This window comes from Malaclemys terrapin, chromosome 7 (assembly GCF_027887155.1).
Source record: "Malaclemys terrapin pileata isolate rMalTer1 chromosome 7, rMalTer1.hap1, whole genome shotgun sequence".
Lineage (NCBI taxonomy): Eukaryota > Metazoa > Chordata > Testudines > Emydidae > Malaclemys > Malaclemys terrapin.
The window spans coordinates 46,724,791-46,745,497 of record NC_071511.1 but is presented as its reverse complement, the minus strand read 5'-3'; the positions used below and the strand labels follow the sequence as shown (position 1 = coordinate 46,745,497).

The 20,707-nt window shown below is 43.6% G+C and overlaps 1 protein-coding gene across 7 annotated transcripts in view; it reads right to left on the bottom strand.

Annotated features, from left to right (window-relative positions):
- The window catches only part of DOCK3 (dedicator of cytokinesis 3), a 694,815-nt gene that overhangs the window by 361,458 nt on the left and 312,650 nt on the right, over nt 1-20,707 (bottom strand). For all 7 annotated transcript variants that reach the window (XM_054034104.1, XM_054034108.1, XM_054034105.1 and 4 more), the window contains exon 6: nt 7,733-7,881. In XM_054034104.1, the coding sequence (XP_053890079.1) occupies nt 7,733-7,881 (149 nt within the window). The remainder of the gene's footprint in view (nt 1-7,732; nt 7,882-20,707) is intronic.

The following is a 20,707-nucleotide window of genomic DNA, read 5'->3' as shown; positions in this document are numbered from 1 at the left end:
CCTCCTCCATCCCGAAGGTTATCACAGATAAGGCGTCGTAAGAAGAGAACGCGAGACGAGATGTTTTCTGAAATTATGGAATCCAGCCGCAGTGACAGAGCTCATCTGAATGAGTGGAAGGAAAAAGTTTCAAAGTATAGGAAAGAAGCCAGTGAACGTGAGGACAGGAGGGACCAACGTGAGGACAGGAGGGACCAACGTGAGGACAGGAGGGACCAACGTGAGGACAGGAGGGACGCTCGAGATGAGAGGTGGCAGCAGGAAGACCAGAGGAGGCAGGATGCAACGCTGGGGCTGCTGCGTGAGGAAACAGACATGCTCCGGCGTCTGGTGGAGCTTCAGGAACGGCTGCTGGAAAACAGACTGCCGCTTCAGCCCCTGTTCCACCCTCCCCCCTCCCCATGTTCCGTATCCTCCTCACCCAGACGTGTAAGAACACGGGGGGGGGAGGCTCCGTACACCTTCGCATTCCACCCCAGTAGACAGCCCAAACAAAAGGCTGTCATTTTTTTAACCTTTTCTTTGTGGCTTTTTCCTTCCCAGCAATCCTCCTCCCAAATACCACCCGGGTTCCCTCGCTCTTTTTCTAATCTATTAATAAAGAATAAATTATTTTTAAATGATAGTGACTTTATTTGGTTTGAAAGAAAGCTGGGGGAAGGGGGAGGGTGGGTTCCTTACAGAAAATGAGTCAATAAAGGGGGCGGGTTTTCATGAAGGAGAAACAAACAGATATTTCACACTGTAGCCTGGCCAGTCATGAAACTGGTTTTTAAAGCTTCTCTGATGCACAGCGCTTCCTGGTGTGCTCTTCTAATCACCCTGGTGTCTGGCTGCGCGTAATCAGCAGCCAGGCGATTTGCCTCAGCCTCCCACCCCGCCATAAAGGTCTCCCCCTTACTTTCACAGAGATTGTGGAGCACACAGCAAGCAGAAATAACAATGGGGAGATTTCTTTGGCTGAGGTCAGAGCGAGTCAATAATGATCGCCAGCGACCTTTTAAACGGCCAAATGCACATTCTACCACCATTCTGCACTTGCTTAGCCTGTAGTTAAACAGCTCCTGACTCCTGTCCAGGCTGCCTGTGTACGGCTTCATGAGCCATGGCATTAAGGGGTAGGCGGGGTCCCCAAGAATAACTATTGGCATTTCAACATCCCCAACGGTTATTTTCTGGTCCGGAAAGTAAGTCCCTTGCTGCAGCCCTTTAAACAGAGTAGTGTTCCTGAAAACGCGAGCGTCATGAACCCTTCCCGCCCAGCCCGCGTTGATGTTAGTGAAACGTCCCTTGTGATCCACAAGTGCTTGCAGCACCATTGAAAAGTACCCCTTGCGGTTTATGTACTCGGTCGCTTGGTGCTCCAGTGCCAAGATAGGGATATGGGTTCCGTCTATCGCCCCACCACAGTTAGGGAATCCCATTGCAGCAAAACCATCCACTATAGCCTGCACATTTCCCAGAGTCACTAACTTTCGTAGCAGCACCTGAGTGATTGCTTTGGCTACTTGCATAACAGCAGCCCCCACCGTAGATTTGCCCACTCCAAATTGATTCCCGACTGACCGGTAGCTGTCTGGCGTTGCAAGCTTCCACAGGGCTATCGCCACGCGCTTCTCAACTGTGAGGGCTGCTCTCATCTTGGTATTCTGGCGTTTCAGGGCAGGGGACAGCAAGTCACAAAGTTCCATGAAAGTGCCCTTACGCATGCGAAAGTTCCGCAGCCACTGGGAATCGTCCCAGACCTGCAACACTATGCGGTCCCACCAGTCTGTGCTTGTTTCCCTTGCCCAGAATCGGCGTTCCATGGATAGAATCTGCCCCATTAACAACATGATCTCCAAAGCACCGGGGCCCGTGGTTTCACAGAATTCTGTATCCGTGTCCATGTCCATGTCCATGTCCTCATCATGCTTGTCGCTGCGTTGCCGCCGCCGCTGCCTCCTCGCCTCGTTTTTCTGGTCCTGGCTGAGCATAAACTCCACGAGAACGCGCGAGGTGTTTACAATGTTCATGACTGCTGTCTTGAGCTCAGCGGGCTCCATGCTTGCCGTGGTATGGAGTCTGCAGTGTTCACCCACCCAGGAAAAAAGGCGCGAAAATGGTTGTCTGCCGTCCGTTGCTTTCATGCAGGGAGGGAGGAGGGAGGGAGGAGGTGAGGCTGTACCCAGAACCACCTGCGACGATGTTTTTTGTCCCATCAGGCACTGGGATCTTAACCCACAATCCCAATGGGCGCGGGAGACTGCGGGAACTATGGGATAGCTATGGGATAGCTACCCACAGTGCAACAGTGCAGAAATCGACGCTAGCCCCGGTACTTGGACGCACACCACCGAATTAATGTGCTTAGTGTGGCCGCATTCATTTCGACTTTATACAACCTGTTTTTCAAATCCGAATTATATAAATTCGGATTAATCCCGTAGTGTAGACATACCCTTAAAGGTGCCACAGGACCCTCTATTGTATTGTGATTACTGTTGCTGTTACTATAGTCATTTTTGAACCAACTTCTGAGAGTTTCCTGGGACCAAGTTGAGGGTAGCTTCTCCTCTTATTTGCCATAGAATTAGCTGTTCCCAGAAGCAAATTTTGAAATTGCTTCTCTAAACTGTCCCCCAATGTGAACTATATGTATGTGGACAGTTGAAGGCACTCATTATCACTGTTTTATTATCTTTAGTTGGCTCTTTGATCTCCCTCAATATTATGTGCTCAACATACATTCCCTTATCTGGAGACTCACTGTATAACTCTATTAATATATTTGTATTATTGTGACATGGGATTTGAATTTATATAGATTCTACTGTACGATCTTCCCTACTCAGAAACTGTATCTGATTAAATGTTATGGCATCTTTTAGATACAGTGCTATGCTCTTATCTCTATAACCTAATCCATTCTTCATATATAGTCTATGGCCTGGTATTACAATAGCCCATGAGTTTTTCATCCAACCATATCTCAGACATGTCTTTTATCCCAATATAGCTCATTTATTTTTGTTATTATGTTTCTCACACTGGTATACAGATTTTTACACACACACACACACACACACACACACAAACATATGCCTAGATTTATCTAATATCCTGTTCTATTTCTGTCTCTGTGATTTCAACCCATCCCTTTCTCTAGTATAGCATAAGTTCTGACTTTCTCTACCACCATAAACAGAACACCACTGTATTATTGGTATACCTAGCGGATGTTATATTTAACCATTATTTACCTCTATTGATCATTTCTATAAGGTGGATGGGTAATGGGTTTTATCTTTAAGTTTTACACTTATTTATTGTATTATTTATTTAACAGAACTTCTTCTCTTTGGTCCACTAACAACTAATTGAGCAAACTATTCCCTTCAGTGCTGAACTACCATTTAGTCCAAATTCCTTTCTTTTCAGTACTCCCTCTCTCACTTCCTCTTGCTCACTCTGTCTGCTGCCTCTCTCAGCAAAATTATCTAGGGATAAAGCTCCTGTATGGTTGTGACACAGAGGCCCTTTAGAGGTTCACTATTCTGTGTCAACAACTCTTGTCAGGCCTGACATACCCACGGCACTTAACACACTGTTGTCATGACATACCCAGAAGATGGTATGCAATATATCACTGAAAACTAATAACTCATTGATCATTAATATTCTTGTGTAAGGTATATACAAGATATGTACAAAGAGTCATGGACAGGGGTGAAAGTGGGCCGGTACAGCGTACCAGTAAGAAGCCGGTACCGGCCCGTACGCAGCCGACGTTAAAGCACTGCCGCAGCAACGCTTTAAGGAGGATCCTTTGCCACGGCTGCGCTTTAACGTCGCTGCCCCTTTTGCCCTCCCCCACACCCCCTCGGTGGCCCTGTTGGTAGGGTCCCTACTGGAATGGCCACTGACGCGGGGAGGGGGGCAAAAGGGGCAGCGCTTTAACTTCATTGTCCCTTTTGCGCCCCCCACCGCGCCACCGATGGGGGGGCCCAAAGGGGACAGCTGCCCTGAGGCTGGCGATTTAACAGGGCTTGGGGCTCCAGGCCGCCGCCGCTGCTACCGCAGCAGTGGCCAGAACCCCAGGCCCTTTTAAAATGCTGCCAGAGCCCCGGGTGGCACTGGCCAGGCAGTGCAAATGGGCGGGCTGGCTGGGGAAGGCTGACCCCCCACCAGCCCTGCCCCTTCTGCCCGAAACTCCGCACCTTCCAGGGACCAACTCCGGGCCCCCGTACCGGTAAGAATTTTATATTACTTTCACCCTGGTTATGGATATATTCTAGAATTATGTTCTTAAAATGTATTTGGCAAGCAATGCATAAGCACAGTATGCCCTAGACAAAGAAATGTGTACTTGCTTGTCTGACTAACCTGATCATCAGGCAGAGACAATGAAATTGCATTTACATGCAAGGTAAACAAAGCCATCAAACCAGCAAGTGGGGGAGACAGCCTCTTAACTATAAAGACAGGGGGGCTGACCCTCAAAGATACAATTGAATCAACAGTTTGTATACAATATTACTGTATTATAAAAGTGTATCAAGGTCTTTTATCACACTGGTGATTCATTTAATTGTGAAAGGTATGCATTCACATTATATGAGGAATTATGGATACTCACTGATGATATGCTTTAAAGTCTGTGACCAAATATAGGTTTTCTCCCCGACAGGTGGGAAGACAGCTAACTACCTGTCTTCAATGTAAATTAAGCATTATGGAATCAAAACAGTGGAAGCCCCATTTCCATATGATGGGAAGTCAATAGGCAGGGAAGAACAGCAGAAAGCCTTCCTGCCTCTTGAAGTAGGGACAATGAACTTTAGGAAGACAGCATGGCATCTACATCCCAGAAGGAGAGAGAAGCTTTGTCTGGACTTACTCGTCAAATAATAAATTTCAAAGGTTTACTAGACTATAAAAAGAATGCGGAGAGAACCCTCATAATTGTCCATCACTTGGGAAATTAACGGGGCCAGAGCTCTTGAAATCATGGAATGTTGGAATCTTCAAACAAATGAGTTGAAGTCTTTGAGAACTGACTTTAGGTGAGAAACCTGCTTAGGCAAAGACTGTAACGTGCTGAAAATAAGTTTTAGCCTTAGAAAAGTATTTTTACTTTTGTTTGCTTTTAACCGTTTTCAATCTTTATTCCTTTTACTTGGTATCACTTAATCCTATGTCCTTTTGTTAAATAAACTTGTTTTACTTTTACTAAAAACCAATTCAGTGCTATGATTGAAATAAGAGTGTAGTCAAACTCTAATTAAATTAATGAATTGCAGTGCATAATCTATTTATTCCAGCTTAGTACTAATGTGGACACGAGAACGAATGGATATAAACTGGCCGTGGGGAAGTTTAGGCTTGAAATTAGACGAAGTTTCTGACCGTCAGAGGGGTGAAATATTGGAACGGCCTTCCGAGGGAAACGGTGGGGGCGAGGGACCTGTCTGGTTTTAAGATTAAGTTAGACAAGTTTATGGAGGGAATGGTTTAATAGTAAAACATATTAGCTGAGGAATACCGAGCAATGGTAGGTAAATAGTATAATGGCTAACAAGGGTCAGGCTAGAGACTCTTGCCTACATGCTCGGGGTCTTACTGATCACCATATTTGGGGTCGGGAAGGAATTTTCCTCCAGGGTAGATTGGCTGAGGCCCTGGAGGTTTTTCGCCTTCCTCCGCAGCATGGGGCAGGGATCGCTAGCAGGAGGGTTCTCTGCCAATTGAAGTCACTAAAACACAGGATTTGGGGACTTCATCAGCAGAGTCAAGGGAAGGGTAGGGACGGTTTTGTGGCCTGCAGCATGCAGGGGGTCAGACCAGATGATCATAATGGTCCCTTCTGACCTTAAAGTCTATGAGTCTATGAGTAAAGGAGTAGCAAACTTATTAACTTCTGAGAGTGTTCCAGGAGAAGGCTGGACACGGCATGGAAACATCTCTGGGGAACTTGGGAGGTGGGGGTTCACTATTTGTTACATGCAAGACAAGGTGTGTCCTGAAGAGTTTACTGGCAAGACAGACGAGCTGGTGTGTCAGGGAGTTGTCACACAGCTTAGCAGTAGCAAAACTCTCACTTACTGAGGCTGAGAGAGGTAACACAGTAGTTCACAATTCTGGGAACCTCAACAGATTGCCATATTAGCAGATGATTTGGGAGATATTCGGAACTGGGAGGGTGTTGGGGTCACTTTGCAAAAGTAACTGAGCAGTGGAAACCAGGGTGTGACCTGAATGCTTGTCTGCTGCCTGTTGTTGTCAGGGCTGTGAGCTACAGCAAGAGCATTTCAGGCATCTAGAGTTGCAGGGCAGGTGGTGAATGAGCCCTTTACTAATCTGGGTTGAATCCCAAAGCATTACAATGGTTTATTGGGTTCCATTTACATTAGTGGGAGTTAAAATGCAAAACAATCACTTAAGTAATTCTGTATCAGAGGGGTAGCCGTGTTAGTCTGAATCTGTAAAAAGCAACAGAGGGTCCTGTGGCACCTTTAAGACTAACAGAAGTATTGGGAGCATAAGCTTTCGTGGGTAAGAACTTCACTTCTTCAGATGCAAGAAGTGAGGTTCTTACCCACGAAAGCTTATGCTCCCAATACTTCTGTTAGTCTTAAAGGTGCCACGGGACCCTCTGTTGCTTTTTAAGTAATTCTGTTAGTCTACATCTTTCAGAGCCTCTTTTTCAACTAAGAAGAGAGTAATATATTAATTTAACAAGAGGGGCCAGTTGAATTTTTGTCAGTTCATTCCAGTACTCTTCTCCATAGGAGTCCTGACACAGGTGCTGAAGGAATGTGGCCATGACTAGAGTAAGTTAGGGAGGAAAAATTAACTTTTTTCTGTTTTTGGTAACTTACACAGAATTTTACTCTGTACTTTAATTACAACGTATCCACATCCTGGTTGAAGAAAGGTTGTTGTAAGCCTAAGGAGAGTGACATTTCCTCTGAAAAGGTCATGTGCATGCCGCGCATAACACATCTGTTCACAGCACTTTGCCTTAGAACTAGGCAAGCCAAGCTTTTTACTTGTTGTTTTTCAAGAGTCGATTCTGGGATAGGGCTAGTTTTTTTTTTTTAAGTAATTAACTATAATTCCAGATTCAACTCTAAATTACTATAAATCCCTTTGGCTCCATAAAAAGAAGATTCACATGGTCACCTCTTTACAACAGGACTGATAATCAGGGCACAAAATCTGAGAAAGCATCAGCAGAGAATTATACGGATTACAAGACCTAAAACAAAATTAAATCTGAATACTATAAGCCTCAATTCCACAGTGTTAATCATTTGATCAGACAGTGTCAGTTCTGGCTATTCTACAGTGTTGTCCAACAACAAAGCTGTACAGCTGTTCCACTGACAGTAACAATTTTTCAAATGGCAAAATGGTAATATTAATAATAATGCAGATAAATTACAATGTATAGAATACCTCAGATTTAATATTCACTGTACATCTTAAACAATAAGGCTTAAAACACATTGAAAAATACAGACTCCTTCAGAAAGGAATGAATGGTAGAAGCAGATCATACATTTTTAGAATTTTTAATTATGTATATCTATGGGGGAGAAGGTACGTCATAAACTCAGAATGTAAAAAGTGATATTTGGTTTCAGTTGCCAACAACTAGAAGATAGTTCAACAGTTTGCAAATTCCATTACACAAAAAACATTCCATATTAATTAAAACAGATGGCACTCAGACGGTACTTGTACTTACTCATTACCCCAGTCCAGTCGCACTGTAAGGTGTCTCTTGACTTCTCGCACCTGATCCTGTGTCAAGTGACCTGACAGTAGCTGTCTACGCAGGTCAATGAGCTCATTCATCACATGGCGCAGTTTGTAGAAAAGATCTATCTTATGCTTCTGTAAAAGTACATTTTGGTGGTAAGGAGGGGGGGGAAAGGGGAGAGAGATTAAAAAAATCAAGTGAGATTTTCATCCATTATCCAAGAAAAACAACAACTCACAAAAGAATCATTCTTTTCCTCATATATGTATCAATGTCATGATGCTTCCAGAAAATAAATAAATACAAACTCCAGGTTCCTTTAATTCAAATAATTCAATTCCCTTTTTTCTGCAGCTTGTTTTGCTTCAAAAAGTAAAAAATACTTTACAACAGCTTCCGTTTTAAGTATTATGGCCACAAAAAGGCAATCAACTATAAACCTTGAAATTGAATTGTATGCTAATTGCTGTGGCCTTGAATATTTTAGCAGTACTAGAAAGGTACATGGACCACAAGGCAGAATTAGGTACTGTTTTCTTGCCTGAGGCCTAAATCACAGAAAGAGAAGGAAAAAACCCATGAATTGATATGTATGTAATTCCATCCTACCCTTGAAAGTGTACCTAACCTTCAGGATGGAGCAATTTAAAACAACCCAATTTAAATCACTTGATTCCCCCCTCCCCCCAATAATTGATTTAAATCAGGTTCAGTCTTTGTAAAACTAATTTGAAAAACTGCTCTATAGCATCTTTAGATTAAAATGTATTATACACTAAATTATAAATATTGTTTGTTTTTAATGCCACTAGTAGGAGGCAAACACTTAAGCGGGTACATAACTTTACTTACATGTATAATCCCATTGACTTCAATGGGACTACTTACAAGTAAGTATATGCATCAGCGGGTAAAAACTGTATTTTTAGTATTTTTTCTCTTAATGGCATAAAATCTTCATGCTAAAATAAATTTTCTTCATTTTTAACAATGAGAAGTTATTTAGACCTTTAGTACATAAAAAAATTACTGTAAACTCTTTTATGCACATAGACCAAAAAGTTCAAGGATAGGAGTCTAGAGTTAGGCTCTTAAGCCCATATTTAGGCACCTAAGGGGGGGATGCACATAGGGTAGGATTTTTAGAAGTATTCAGCATTGGTCTAACTCTGCTCCATTTACAGTCAATGGTAAAACTCCCAGGGTGATATCCTGGCCCTACTGAAGTCAATGGGAGTTTTGCCATTGACTTCAATAGCTCCAGAATGCTACTTCCATTGATTTCACTGGGAGCAGAGCTCAGCTCAAACCAAACATTTTTGAAAGTCCTATCTGTAACTCTTAACTAAGGTCCAGGATTTAATTGTAGTACCTAGTATAAACTAAAAACACAGGCAAAGGTCCCCGAAACTTGTCTATCACAATCAAAAGAATGAAAAATATTTAGGTCAATACCAACATAGGCAATAGTAAATCACAACAAAATAACACTGCTCTACAGCCAAAATGCTTCTGAAATAAATGTAGTCAAACTTTACTAATTCTGGGTCACTGAGAATGAAAATGATGCTTAAAATTGTTGATTGGCTCTAGTTTTCAAGATATGCTATTGGGTCAGTATATACGACCCTTGACTTGGGAATGGCAGAGGATAAGTGAGTTATAAAGAGAAGGGATCGCAATTTAAACCAGAAATGACTAAAATACATCTTTGACTGGATCTATGAATAAATCTATGACTGGGTTTGGACAGTACTTGCTTTTTAGGCAAAACAATGAATGATGCAATCTGAAGCTGGTATTGCGTCATACATGATATGAATCATGGGATAGTCGTGCAAGAGATTCCCACTACATCAAGAAAGATTGGCCACTCCGACAGTCATTGGAGCCTGGGAGGAAAAGTGTTCAGCATCCACCACTTGTTGAATCAAGGAAGATTTTGTTGCCACCCTTACACATCAAGCTGGGTCTGATGAAGAACTTTGTCAAGGCCATTGACAAAACACAAGCAGCTTTCAAGTACCTCCGTGGAAAATTTCCAAGATTAAGTGAAGCTAAGATAAAGGAAGGTGTCTTTGTTGGTCCTCAGATTCGTGAACTTCTTCGAGATGATGCATTTAACCATGCACTGCATGGCAAGGAAAAGACGGCATGGAAAGCCTTCCAGTTAGTGGCAATAAATTTTCTCGGAAACAACAAGGCAGACAACTACAGGTTGTTGGTGGAAAACCTCCTCAAGGCATACAAAAGCCTTGGTTGCAACATGTCACTAAAGATACATTTTTTGCACTCTCATCTAGATTTTTTTCCACCGAACTGCGGAGCAGTGAGCGACGAGCACGGCGAGTGATTTCACCAGGACATTGCAACAATGGAGAAACGCTATCAGGGCAAATGAAGCCCATCAATGCTTGCAGACTATTGCTGGACAGTGACAAGAGATGCTCCATTTAATGAATACAAGAGACAAGCCAAGAAGCGCCGAGTAGACACTGAATAGGACTAAACTATGTACAGAATAGTTTTTTGCCTTTTGTTTCATAATAAATTTTATTTATATAACCCTTTTGCTGATTTTTAAATACATAGACATAAAATGTAAAAACTTAAATATCTTAGAAACAGTAGCCAATCAGTTGTTTTAATTGTCATATTTGAATTCAGCACATCAAAATACATAATAAATAGCACATTTTATCTCTGAAGCAGACAACTTCTCAAAAATTGTAGACCAGCGTAATTCTTCACAGTGCCTGCAACAAATATCAATGGGGCTATATCAATAAAGGGACTTAAGCGTCTCAGTCTCAATGTAAGCATCACTGAGAACCACAAAACCACCATTCAGCTGCTGCCTGACTAAACTCAACCAACATGTAAATTTTTGGCTGTAAAAGTTCCATAGGCTTCTAAGTTTCTGCCTCTGAACATGTGCACTGCTGCTTAACTGTAGGCATCATTCTAGACACATATCATGTCTCAGCCCTAGTGCAATCCTCAAACCAGGGGAAGAATACAGGAAAAAATACTATTAATCATTTAAAAAATATTTAGAAGTAGTCTAAAACAAAAGATTTCTATCATTTAACTATATGGGAAGTCTGAAGAGTCTGTGTTATTCCACTGTTAAAATAATGCCATTAAGAAAAGATTTGACACGAGATGCTACATTTTTTGGCCGAGCTTGTGAAGACCTTACTACCCATTTGATAGCATTTTTCTGTCAGTCTGTAATGCAGTAACTTTTGAATGCCCTATCTGATAAATGCAAAAAATTCAAAGACTGTTCTAGGCATCAGTGGCCAGAATTCTATTGACTTTTGGGTAAACCAGAAAATAGGGGACACATGGAGTCCCTGCCATCTGATTAACACAGCCACAGCTTCAAGCACTCAGCAATTGTCTATAAGGAATAAACTAATGGCTCTCATTAATGACTTTCAACATAACAATACCTTATCTGATCTCTGCTCATTCTCCCAAGAGTTTCACATGATGACATCCTGAATGACTTATCACCCAGACAAAACATGGTGGGAAACAAACAGCTCCTGGCATGGGATGGAGAATGAGGGAGAGGGGGACCTGGGGACACAGAACCCTGACATAGTGGGGAGAATGGAGGATACTGGTATAGGGTGAGGAGATAATGTGGGGCACTCAGAACCCCTGCTGGGGGAGAGATTGGGAGACCTAGTATGGGGGAAATGGGAATGGGGGAACACAGAGCCAATGGAATGGGGGACCCTGGAATGGGGGAGAGTTAACAGACCCCCCACCCCAATGGGCAGGGAAACTGGGGGATCCTAGTATGGGTGGGGAAAAAGGAGGCATAGGCGGCATGGGGGGGGGAGGAGGAATTGTGGTGCCTGGAGGGAGAATGGGGACTCTGGTATGGGAGGAGGTGGGAAATGGGAGGCAAACGGAACCCCTGGCAGTGGGGAGGTTGGGAGAATTACAGGGAGTCCCTGAAACAGAAGGGGATGGGAGGATGGCAAACAGGGGGCTTGTGGAGAGGAATGGAGGGATGCAAGGAGCCCCTGGCGTGGGCAATAAACTCAGCCCACACAAGCTATGTGCAATCCCTAATAAAACTAATTATAGCTCAAATTACCTAATACATTTACTTGCATTTTCTCCCAAATTTTATGCAGTACTGAAATTTTAAGTGGTGTCATTTTGGCCAAGGGAAGATACACTGTATTTTTTCATGAATAATAAAGAGGTTGAAATCCAACTTTAAGTGCAACACTCAACTCAACCTTACCTATGGAACCATATCTTATGCATCAATTGACAAAGGTAACTCAAAACTAGCAAAAATCATGCAGACTAACACCATCAAATGTAATCAACATATCCCACAAAACTATTACTTAAGATGACCTATCCATCATTAATCATTTGAAACAATACATGTCTTAGAGGTACTATGAGGCCTGGAAGGAAGCCAGCAGAGAAATATCTATAAATATACTGCAATTAATAAATTTTCTCACTAAACTACAATAATATTAATTATTTTAAAGCACTCAAGTTTTACTTGGTACTGACCAATACTCAAAAGAAAACTCAGTCCCTTGCCCAAGGAGCTTACAATCTAAACACACAAGCCTCAGAAGAATATTTTGGAAGATTTAGAGGATGATGCTAACTTGAAAATGAGTATTGTTTGTTATGAAGTGTCAGATTTTACGGATATGAATCAGCATTTATGCACTTCACATAAGATACTACATTGACACTAAGGTGAGATTCTGTGCTGTGCCTCTAAGTGATGCAGCACAGAACTTTCCATTCAGGAGGGTGGAGGTATAAGGGGTCTATTAGCCACCTTTGGCTTCCTGATTCTTGGCTGTTCTGGAAGCTGGTGAGGACACCAGCATAATTTAAGAAAATTTTGGGGGGCCTGCCTAAATTACAGCAGCTTCCCCTGTCTGCCATGTGGGATGCAGAGCTGCCTGGAATGTCCACAGTGCTGCATGGTGCATGCCTGTCCCTGACATGTCCCTCCTAATTCCAGCCTCACTCCAGTACTCTCCTACATCAGTGCTCACAAGAGGCAGCTTTCTTACCTTTTCCCTTATTTAAATATATGGAGATATATCTATCTCATAGAACTGGAATGGACCTTGAAAGGTCATTGAGTCCAGCCCCCTGCCTTCACTAGCAGGACCAAGTACTGATTTGGCCCCAGATCCCTAAGTGGCCCCCTCAAGGATTGAACTCACAACCCTGGGTTTAGCAGGCCAATGCTCAAACCACTGAGCTACCCTCCCCCATACCCTCCCTAAAACAGACCAGGACCTTTTAGGGTTACTTTATGCCATTCCAGCATAGTGTAAAGGGGTCAAAATAGGATTCAGGATCTCACCCAGAATATTCAGGAGGACTTTGAATGAAGACACACTAGAATAGAGAAGATATCCTAAATATACAGCGAAGCATGGAAGGCAGCACAAAAACGGATGGGAAAAAGGAAACAATGGGAGTGATCAATTAAGTTTCATTAGAAGAGTAAAAGGGTAAGGAGGAATGTGATGTTTTGTCCCTCTATAACAGTGCTCAATTAATATGTTACTATAACAGAGACACTGACAAAACACAATTTTATCAAATGGTATTGACAATTTAAGCCATAAAAATGGAGCAATAAGATGGAATGTTTTTACATAAAATTTTTGGTTAGTTTTTATCTTATCAAAGTAATGCTCTAGTTAGGGTTAACTATTTAAAGATTCATAAATGGCACCTAATGGTTCCTGGGTACCTCTCACCAGTTAAAATACATATACATTTGCAAAGTAAACTCTCTAAAACAAAGATGCGGTTAAAAAAAAACAACTATTCTTATCCAACCAAGTTGTTAAAATTAGTCCTACGTTCAAACAAATGACCAAGTCCTGGCCCTTTTTCCTTCACAACTTCTCCATCCAATCAACTAAATTGCTGCTCTATATCTCAGTCATTTCCCTTACTTGATTACTACATACTACTTGTAACAGGTCTTTCCTATATTAAAATTGCCTTTCCCTCCAAATTGTCCACTATACCACTGCCAAATCATCTGTCTCACTCACCTCCTAAAATACCTCACACACCTCCATCCCTTTCTTTCAGAAATTTTACCACCTTCCTTTTGCACCGTGAAGTAAGTTCAAACTTCTTGTCCTTGTTTTTAAGGCGCTACTGCATGCAGCCATGGCTTAAGTCGGCAGTCTTGTCGTCCCACACACTCTCACAAAATAATCCATCCTTGATGCCAACATCAATATCCATTTTATCTTCTCAGAAAAATCTCTGTGCTTTCTTCCATCCTCCTCTGCACACCTGGAATGTCCTTCAAAAAAATGTGTGTTTTATTTCTCAATTTTCTATAAAGTCCTTCTTTTAGATTGTGAGCACACCTTCAGTTTGCTGTGTTTCTTGTTAAAAACTTATGAATGTGATAAAAGAAATAGAAGAAAAGAATAATAGTATTTATACTAATAAAGGAAAGTCTGAGCCTTTGTATCTTATATTGAACCCTGAAGATTGTCAACAGATTGAGAAAGCCAGTTCTGGAAAGTTCATGATCCCTATCAGCAAGAGCAACCCAGAAGAGCATAACTATCCTGACAGAACAGGTGGAGAGAGGTGATCCTTCAGAAAACATATAATTTAAGTCTTTATTGATTGAAAACCTCACCTCAAGCTGTACTCTCGGAAGCAGAAATAGTTAATGCAGAGCTATGAACTGGCACTGATAAACAATATGACTCATTCAAAAGATATTATGTTACACGCTAGCTGAATCTTCTGTGTGCTTTTCAAGAATAGTGTATGGTAAAGCACATGGCACTAACCTAGACTTGAGATTATACAGGCAATTTATTCTGGGGAGAAGCTGTCTGTTATCTGCATCAGTGAAGAGACACTGGAAAGATCATTCCGCTCTAATCTAATTGTGACAGTGTACCTCATAAGGCTTTATGGGGAGGGGGTGCTTATAAATGTATGTATGACATAACTGGAATATGTTTTGTGCTGCCTGTGCCATGTAATATATCTCCGTAAAGGTTATGGTCTACTATATCTATTCATCCTATTTGTACATATATATCATTTTCTACTTGAGGTTAAGAATATGGGCTGTATGCTTGCTTGGTTTCTAAGTAAGCTTTGGGAGGCATTTGGTCAGCTTCTTTAGGAAGGAATTCGCCAGGTTAAGTACATGATCAGGAAACACTTGGAGAACAATGCATCTTGGAATGCTCCAATCCACATAAGAAATCTTCCTGGAGACATGCAAGATACCATGTGGACAATGGCTTCGGCCTGTAAAGACTGAGTCATGCAGGGACATGTGACTTGCCCACGTGACTCCAGAACTCCATCTTGAAGCTGAACTTTGCATAGGAGGGAGGAGGGGGGTCTCCACCCACAAGAGAGAGTCTATTTAAACCCGTGGGAGACCCCTCCATTTTGTCTTGAGCTGGCTAAGGAAGGCGCCTCTCCAGCCCCCCAGGATACTCGAAGGGAACTGGAACAAACGACAGTAACTACAGGGGGTGTGAGTGATTGCTGGACCCAGGCTAAAAGGAGATTAGCCTGTAAAAGGGAGCATTCTGGAACTGGTGAGGAACTTATCTGTATTTAGTTTGATTAGATATAGATTTGCGCATTTTATTTTATTTCACTTGGTGACTTACTTTGTTCTGTCTGTTACCACTTGGAACCACTTAAATCCTACTGTCTGTATTTAATAAAATCACTTTTTATTTAGTAATTTACTCAGAGTATGTATTAATACCTGGGGGAGCAAACAACTGTGCATCTCTCTCTATCAGTGTTATAGAGGGCGAACAATTTATGAGTTTGCCCTGCATAAGCTTTATGCAGGGTAAAACTGATTTATCTGGGTTTAGACCCCATTGGGAGTTGGGCATCTGAGTGCTAAAGACAAGCACACTTCTGTGAGCTGTTTTCAGGTAAACTTGCAGCTTTGGGACAAGTAATTCAGACCCTGGGTCTGTGTTGGAGCAGACGGGAGTGTCTGGCTCAGCAAGACAGGGTGCTGGAGTCCTGAGCTGGCAGGGAAAACAGGAGCGGGGGTAGTCTTTGCACATTAGGTCGCAGCTCCCAAGGGCCTTTAAACCACCTCTGTGCTTCCTGTATTCTGGGCTTTCCCAAGGACATCTCCACACCCAAGATTAAGTTAGACTGCTCTAATTAATGCTTGACCAGGCCATGGTTTCCTAAGGGCTCCCAGCCATCTGAGCACAGACAGCTGGAAGGCAGTAGCCCTCGGGATACACCCCACCCCTATCTCTGCCAGCCATTTGCTGAGAGCCAGCACACAGTTGTTCTGACAGCTTTACATCAGCCAGGAAGCCCCATGTGCTGGGGGTATTTCCACATGTCATTTCCTTTTCTTTTATTATATCTCCAATGGTGCAGGCCAAAAAAAGTAATCTGGGCCCAGGTCATAAGAGAGATTTGGGCCCAAGTGTATAAAAGAGAAGCGAAAGCCTCAACCCTTTAATTTCCTATTTTGTTCCATCTGTCAGTGGGCCTAGAGTTTGATCCTTTGGTATGTCACCTTGATAATATATGCTAATTACAGCGACACCCTTTATAAATTAATGCATTTTGCAAGTGGAAAAAAAAAACAATAGTTCATCACAAATTATATTGTGTTCATTTATTTTGACAACTGAAGTTTAGTTTTAATTATTATAGTATTTCATTGCATACTAGTAAATGTTCTGTCATACATTTTGTAAAAATAACAAAGTCTTCAAATGTGAAATCAATACAGCTTTCAGCTATTACATCTTTACTGAAAGTGAAGAAAGAATATTAAAAGATTACCGAAGTTTTGCTGAAGCCGTGTTAATATTATTTAGGTATAATTAAATGGTTGTTTACTTGAGTGACATTATTGGACTGAAAAGGAAAATCTATATTATAGTTATATCCTGAGGTTTTTCTTTAATACCATCTAAAATGATCAGATAGACCTCATGGGTGATTTCAGTCAACACTGATGGACAGACTATTTCAGAAAGTTGGGGCTCAAGTAGTATAAGAAACATTCTCACAAAATGTATTTGTGCAGCACTTAGCACAAGGGGGTGTCAGTCTTTGTTGGTCCTGTAGCTGGGGCAAGTTTAGTGTGGTTCACGGGTTCAATTGCACCTACAGATATCATGAAACCAAGAGTGCAAAAATAGGCAAACCTACACCTCTCCCAGCAACATGAAGAAGAGAGGCCCTGGGGGGAGGATGAGGTGATAGAGAGTGAGCCTGCCCCCCACTCTCTCTGCAGCAGCAGCTCCTGTCCTGCAGGGCTGGGCCTGGCTCCCCACCCTAGGCACTGTGACCTGGTACACAGGGTTTCAGCACCACTCAGGTTTAGGCAGCTGGGGCACCACTCAGGTTTGGGTGGGATAGGAGCCTTGACTGTGGGGTGAGTACAGGGTGGGCTCACTCTCCACCATACCCACCCTGCCTTCCACAGCTTCCCTTCCACACCAGGCTGGAATTAGGGTTGTGGTACCAGAACACAGGGTGCTGCTGTGCGGGGGTGTCAGTGCCCCCTCAGCAGTTTAGTACAGTGAACTCACTGAATTGGGAGGTTATATCAACCCCTGGTCTTTGGAAAGTACTTTAACATAAATATTAAATTACACAAAAAAGTTATGTTAAAAGAACATTAAGGTTGAAAAGTCAAGCACTCAAATGTTAAGCAATGCCAGAATTAAGGTTGTCTGTGCAACCTTATTTCAGCACCCTTTTGAGTATGTATTATTATACAGTCATTAACTACATGATCGTATAAAATTTTTTCACAGGACCTCATTCAGTGCGCAGGATGGAGGATGCTCGGGAAATTAATCAGGGCTATGAACTGAATAAGACTCTTGTCTGTAGGACCTTGCCTCATTTGTTGCAGAAGATGGAAGATGTGTAATCAATGAAGCAGGGGACTGCAGGAAACAAAAGGAGGGTCTCATAGAAAATTCAGGTGAATCCTGCCCTAGACAACTGGATTCTAATCTATGACAAGTTAGGTCAAATCAGTTAAACCAAACCTTTCACAGAAGGTCATTAATTGTTTGTTCCTCAATTTCTGGGTGCCCAACTTGAGACCCTGGGGTCTGATTTACTGAAGTTCCAAGCACTCATAGCTACAACGCAGATCCAGAACACTGATATGGGGTCTCAGCTTGAGTCCAATCTCTCCTATGCGAGCTCCTTAGGTGAAGAGGTTTGCATCCATTATGACTATGGATGATAGAGGAACATTCACCAGCATAAGGATTATAGAAGAGATTTGTTTTCCTAATAACAAATCCATTAATACACAAGGAATGTTTGCATGGTTTCTGGAATGGAGAGCAATGAACTGTACCTCCACAAGACAATATAAGATGACAAACTTGGATTCTGATACACCTGAAGAAGACAGTCCTGATTTCCTTGCTCTCTGAGAAGTCTAGACTCCTGTGGATTAGGAAGCAAGATCCTATATACAACACATCTTGACCAGGAATTAACCTTTCTCAAATTAATTACAAATCTGTTTTGATGAGGAACAATGAGTACTTTAACTAGGCTAGGTCATTTGAAGAAAAGAAAATACTCTGATCAAGAGATTGCTGAGATGGGGTATATATATCTTACACTGTCTGTCAGAAGTAACTGTAGCCCAGGTCTGAAAGGCTTAAATCTGCCCCCAAGACCTTGGATAGCAAAAAAAAAAAAAAAAAAAAATCTTTATTTATGGAACAAAAGACAGGGAAAGGGGGCTTGGTGTGATTTTATTGGATGGCAAATTGTCAAAGGAAAAAAAAGTAGTTACTTACCTTGTGCAGTAACAATGGTTTTTCTACATGTCCCCCAGCGGGTGCTCCACAGTAGGTGTGCTCGCATCCCTGCGCTGCTGATCGAAGAACTTTGCTAGCAGTGTCCATTAGGCCCAAACATGCAGTGCCTCTCCTCATGCTGCACCCTCAGTTCCTTCTCTACTGCAGTGCTGTTGACAAAAACTCCAAAGTAGAGGGGAGGAGGATGGGTTGTGGAGCACCTATAGGAACACACATCTCAAAGAACCATTGTTACTGCACAAGTGAGTTAACCTCTTCTTCGAGAAGTTTCTCTGTGGGTGCTCCATTGTAGGTATCTCCCAAGCAGTACCCATTTTGGAGGGCCAGGACTTTGGAGTCAGGTCAGTTACAGATGACAGTACTGTGGAGCAGAAGATGGCATTGGATGCGAAGTCCCCAGTGATTGCATAGTGCTCTGTGGAGGAGACTGACCTTGTGGAGTGTGTAGGAACAGAGTCTGGAGGGGTCATGTTGCGAACTTGGTAGCACTGTCTGATGAAATTTGAGACCCACTTGGAGAATCTTTGGGCTGATATTGCTGAGCCCTTGGATCACTGCACAACAGAGAGGAAGAGTCTAGGGGATTTCCTGAAGGCCTTAGTCCCGGCCAGGAAGAAGACCAGGGCTCTCCTAACATCTAAGTTATACAATATAGCCTCCTTGTTGTCCTGGTGAGGCTTAGGGTAGAAGATAGGAAGGTGAATCAGTTGATTCATGTGAAATGGAGAGGTTGCCTTTGGGATGAATTTTGAAGGCTGCCTGAGTGTAACCTTTTCTGGAAAAATTAGAAGTGGGCTGTAGGCCACGAAAGCTTATGCTCTAATAAATTTGTTAGTCTCTGAGGTGCCACAAGTACTCCTGTTCTTCATATGGGGGAATGCACCATTAGGGTTGCTATCTCTCCTATTTTCCTGGCCGAGGTAACTGCTATCAGGAAGGCTGTTTTCCTTGACAGGTATGTCAGCGAACAGGTGGCCAAGGGTTTGAAGGGAGGCCTAGTCAGTCCTTCAACACTAAGTTTAGGTTCCACATGTGGGTAGGAAGTTGAGGTTGTGGGAAGAGGTTTACTATACCCCTGAGGAACCTTTTAGTCCAGGGGTCAGCAACCTGCGGCACGCGAGCCGATTTTTACTGGCACGCTGGCTGGGGTTGCGGCTGCCACTCCCGCTCAGCCTGCTGCTGGCCTGGGTGAACAGAACCCCAGGCCGGCTGCAGGCTGAGCAGAGCCGGTGGCTGGGACCTCGGCTGGCAGGAGCCTGCGGACAGAACCCCAGACCGGCGGCAGGCTGAGCTGCTCAGCCCACCGCCAGTCTGGGATTCTGTCCGCCGGTGTAGTGTATTAAATTTCTCCCTGTAGGAATGTGCTACTTGTGGAGCACCAGGACTGGCAGCCACAAGTAGTACACTGTAAGTAGCACATTCCTACGGGGAGAAATTTAATACACTACACCCGGGTAGGGAAGGCTGTGCTTTCCCAAACAGCCCGCCTCCTCCCACTTCCAGCCCCCAGACTGCCCCCCTCAGAACTCCTCACCCGTCCAACCCCTGCTGCTCCTTGTCCCCTGACCACCCCTTCCTGGGACCCCCCCGCCCTCTGACTGCCCCCCTCAGAAACCCCTACCCATCAAACCCCTGCTGCTCCTTGTCCCTGACCGCCACCTCCCGGGATACCCCGCCCCCTGACTGCCCCCCTCAGAACCCTTCACCCATCCAACCCCCGGTGCTCCTTGTCCCTTGACCATGCCCTCCCAGGACCCCCTGCCCCCTGACTGCCCCCCTCAGAACCCCGCACCCATCCAACCCCCCCTGCTCCTTGTCCCCTGACCGCCCCCTGACTGCCCCCCTCAGAACCTCCCACCCATCCCACCCCCACTGCTCCTTGTCTCCTGACCACCGCCTCCCGGGGACCCCCCACCCCATCCGCCCCCCCGGGACCCCACCCCCCATCCAAGCCCCCCGATCCCTGTCCCCTGACTGCCCCGACCCTTATCCACACCCCCGACCTCTGACAGGCCCCCGGGGACTCCCACGCCTATCCAACCACCCCTGTTCCTTGTCCCCTTACCATGCCACTCAGAGCATCAGC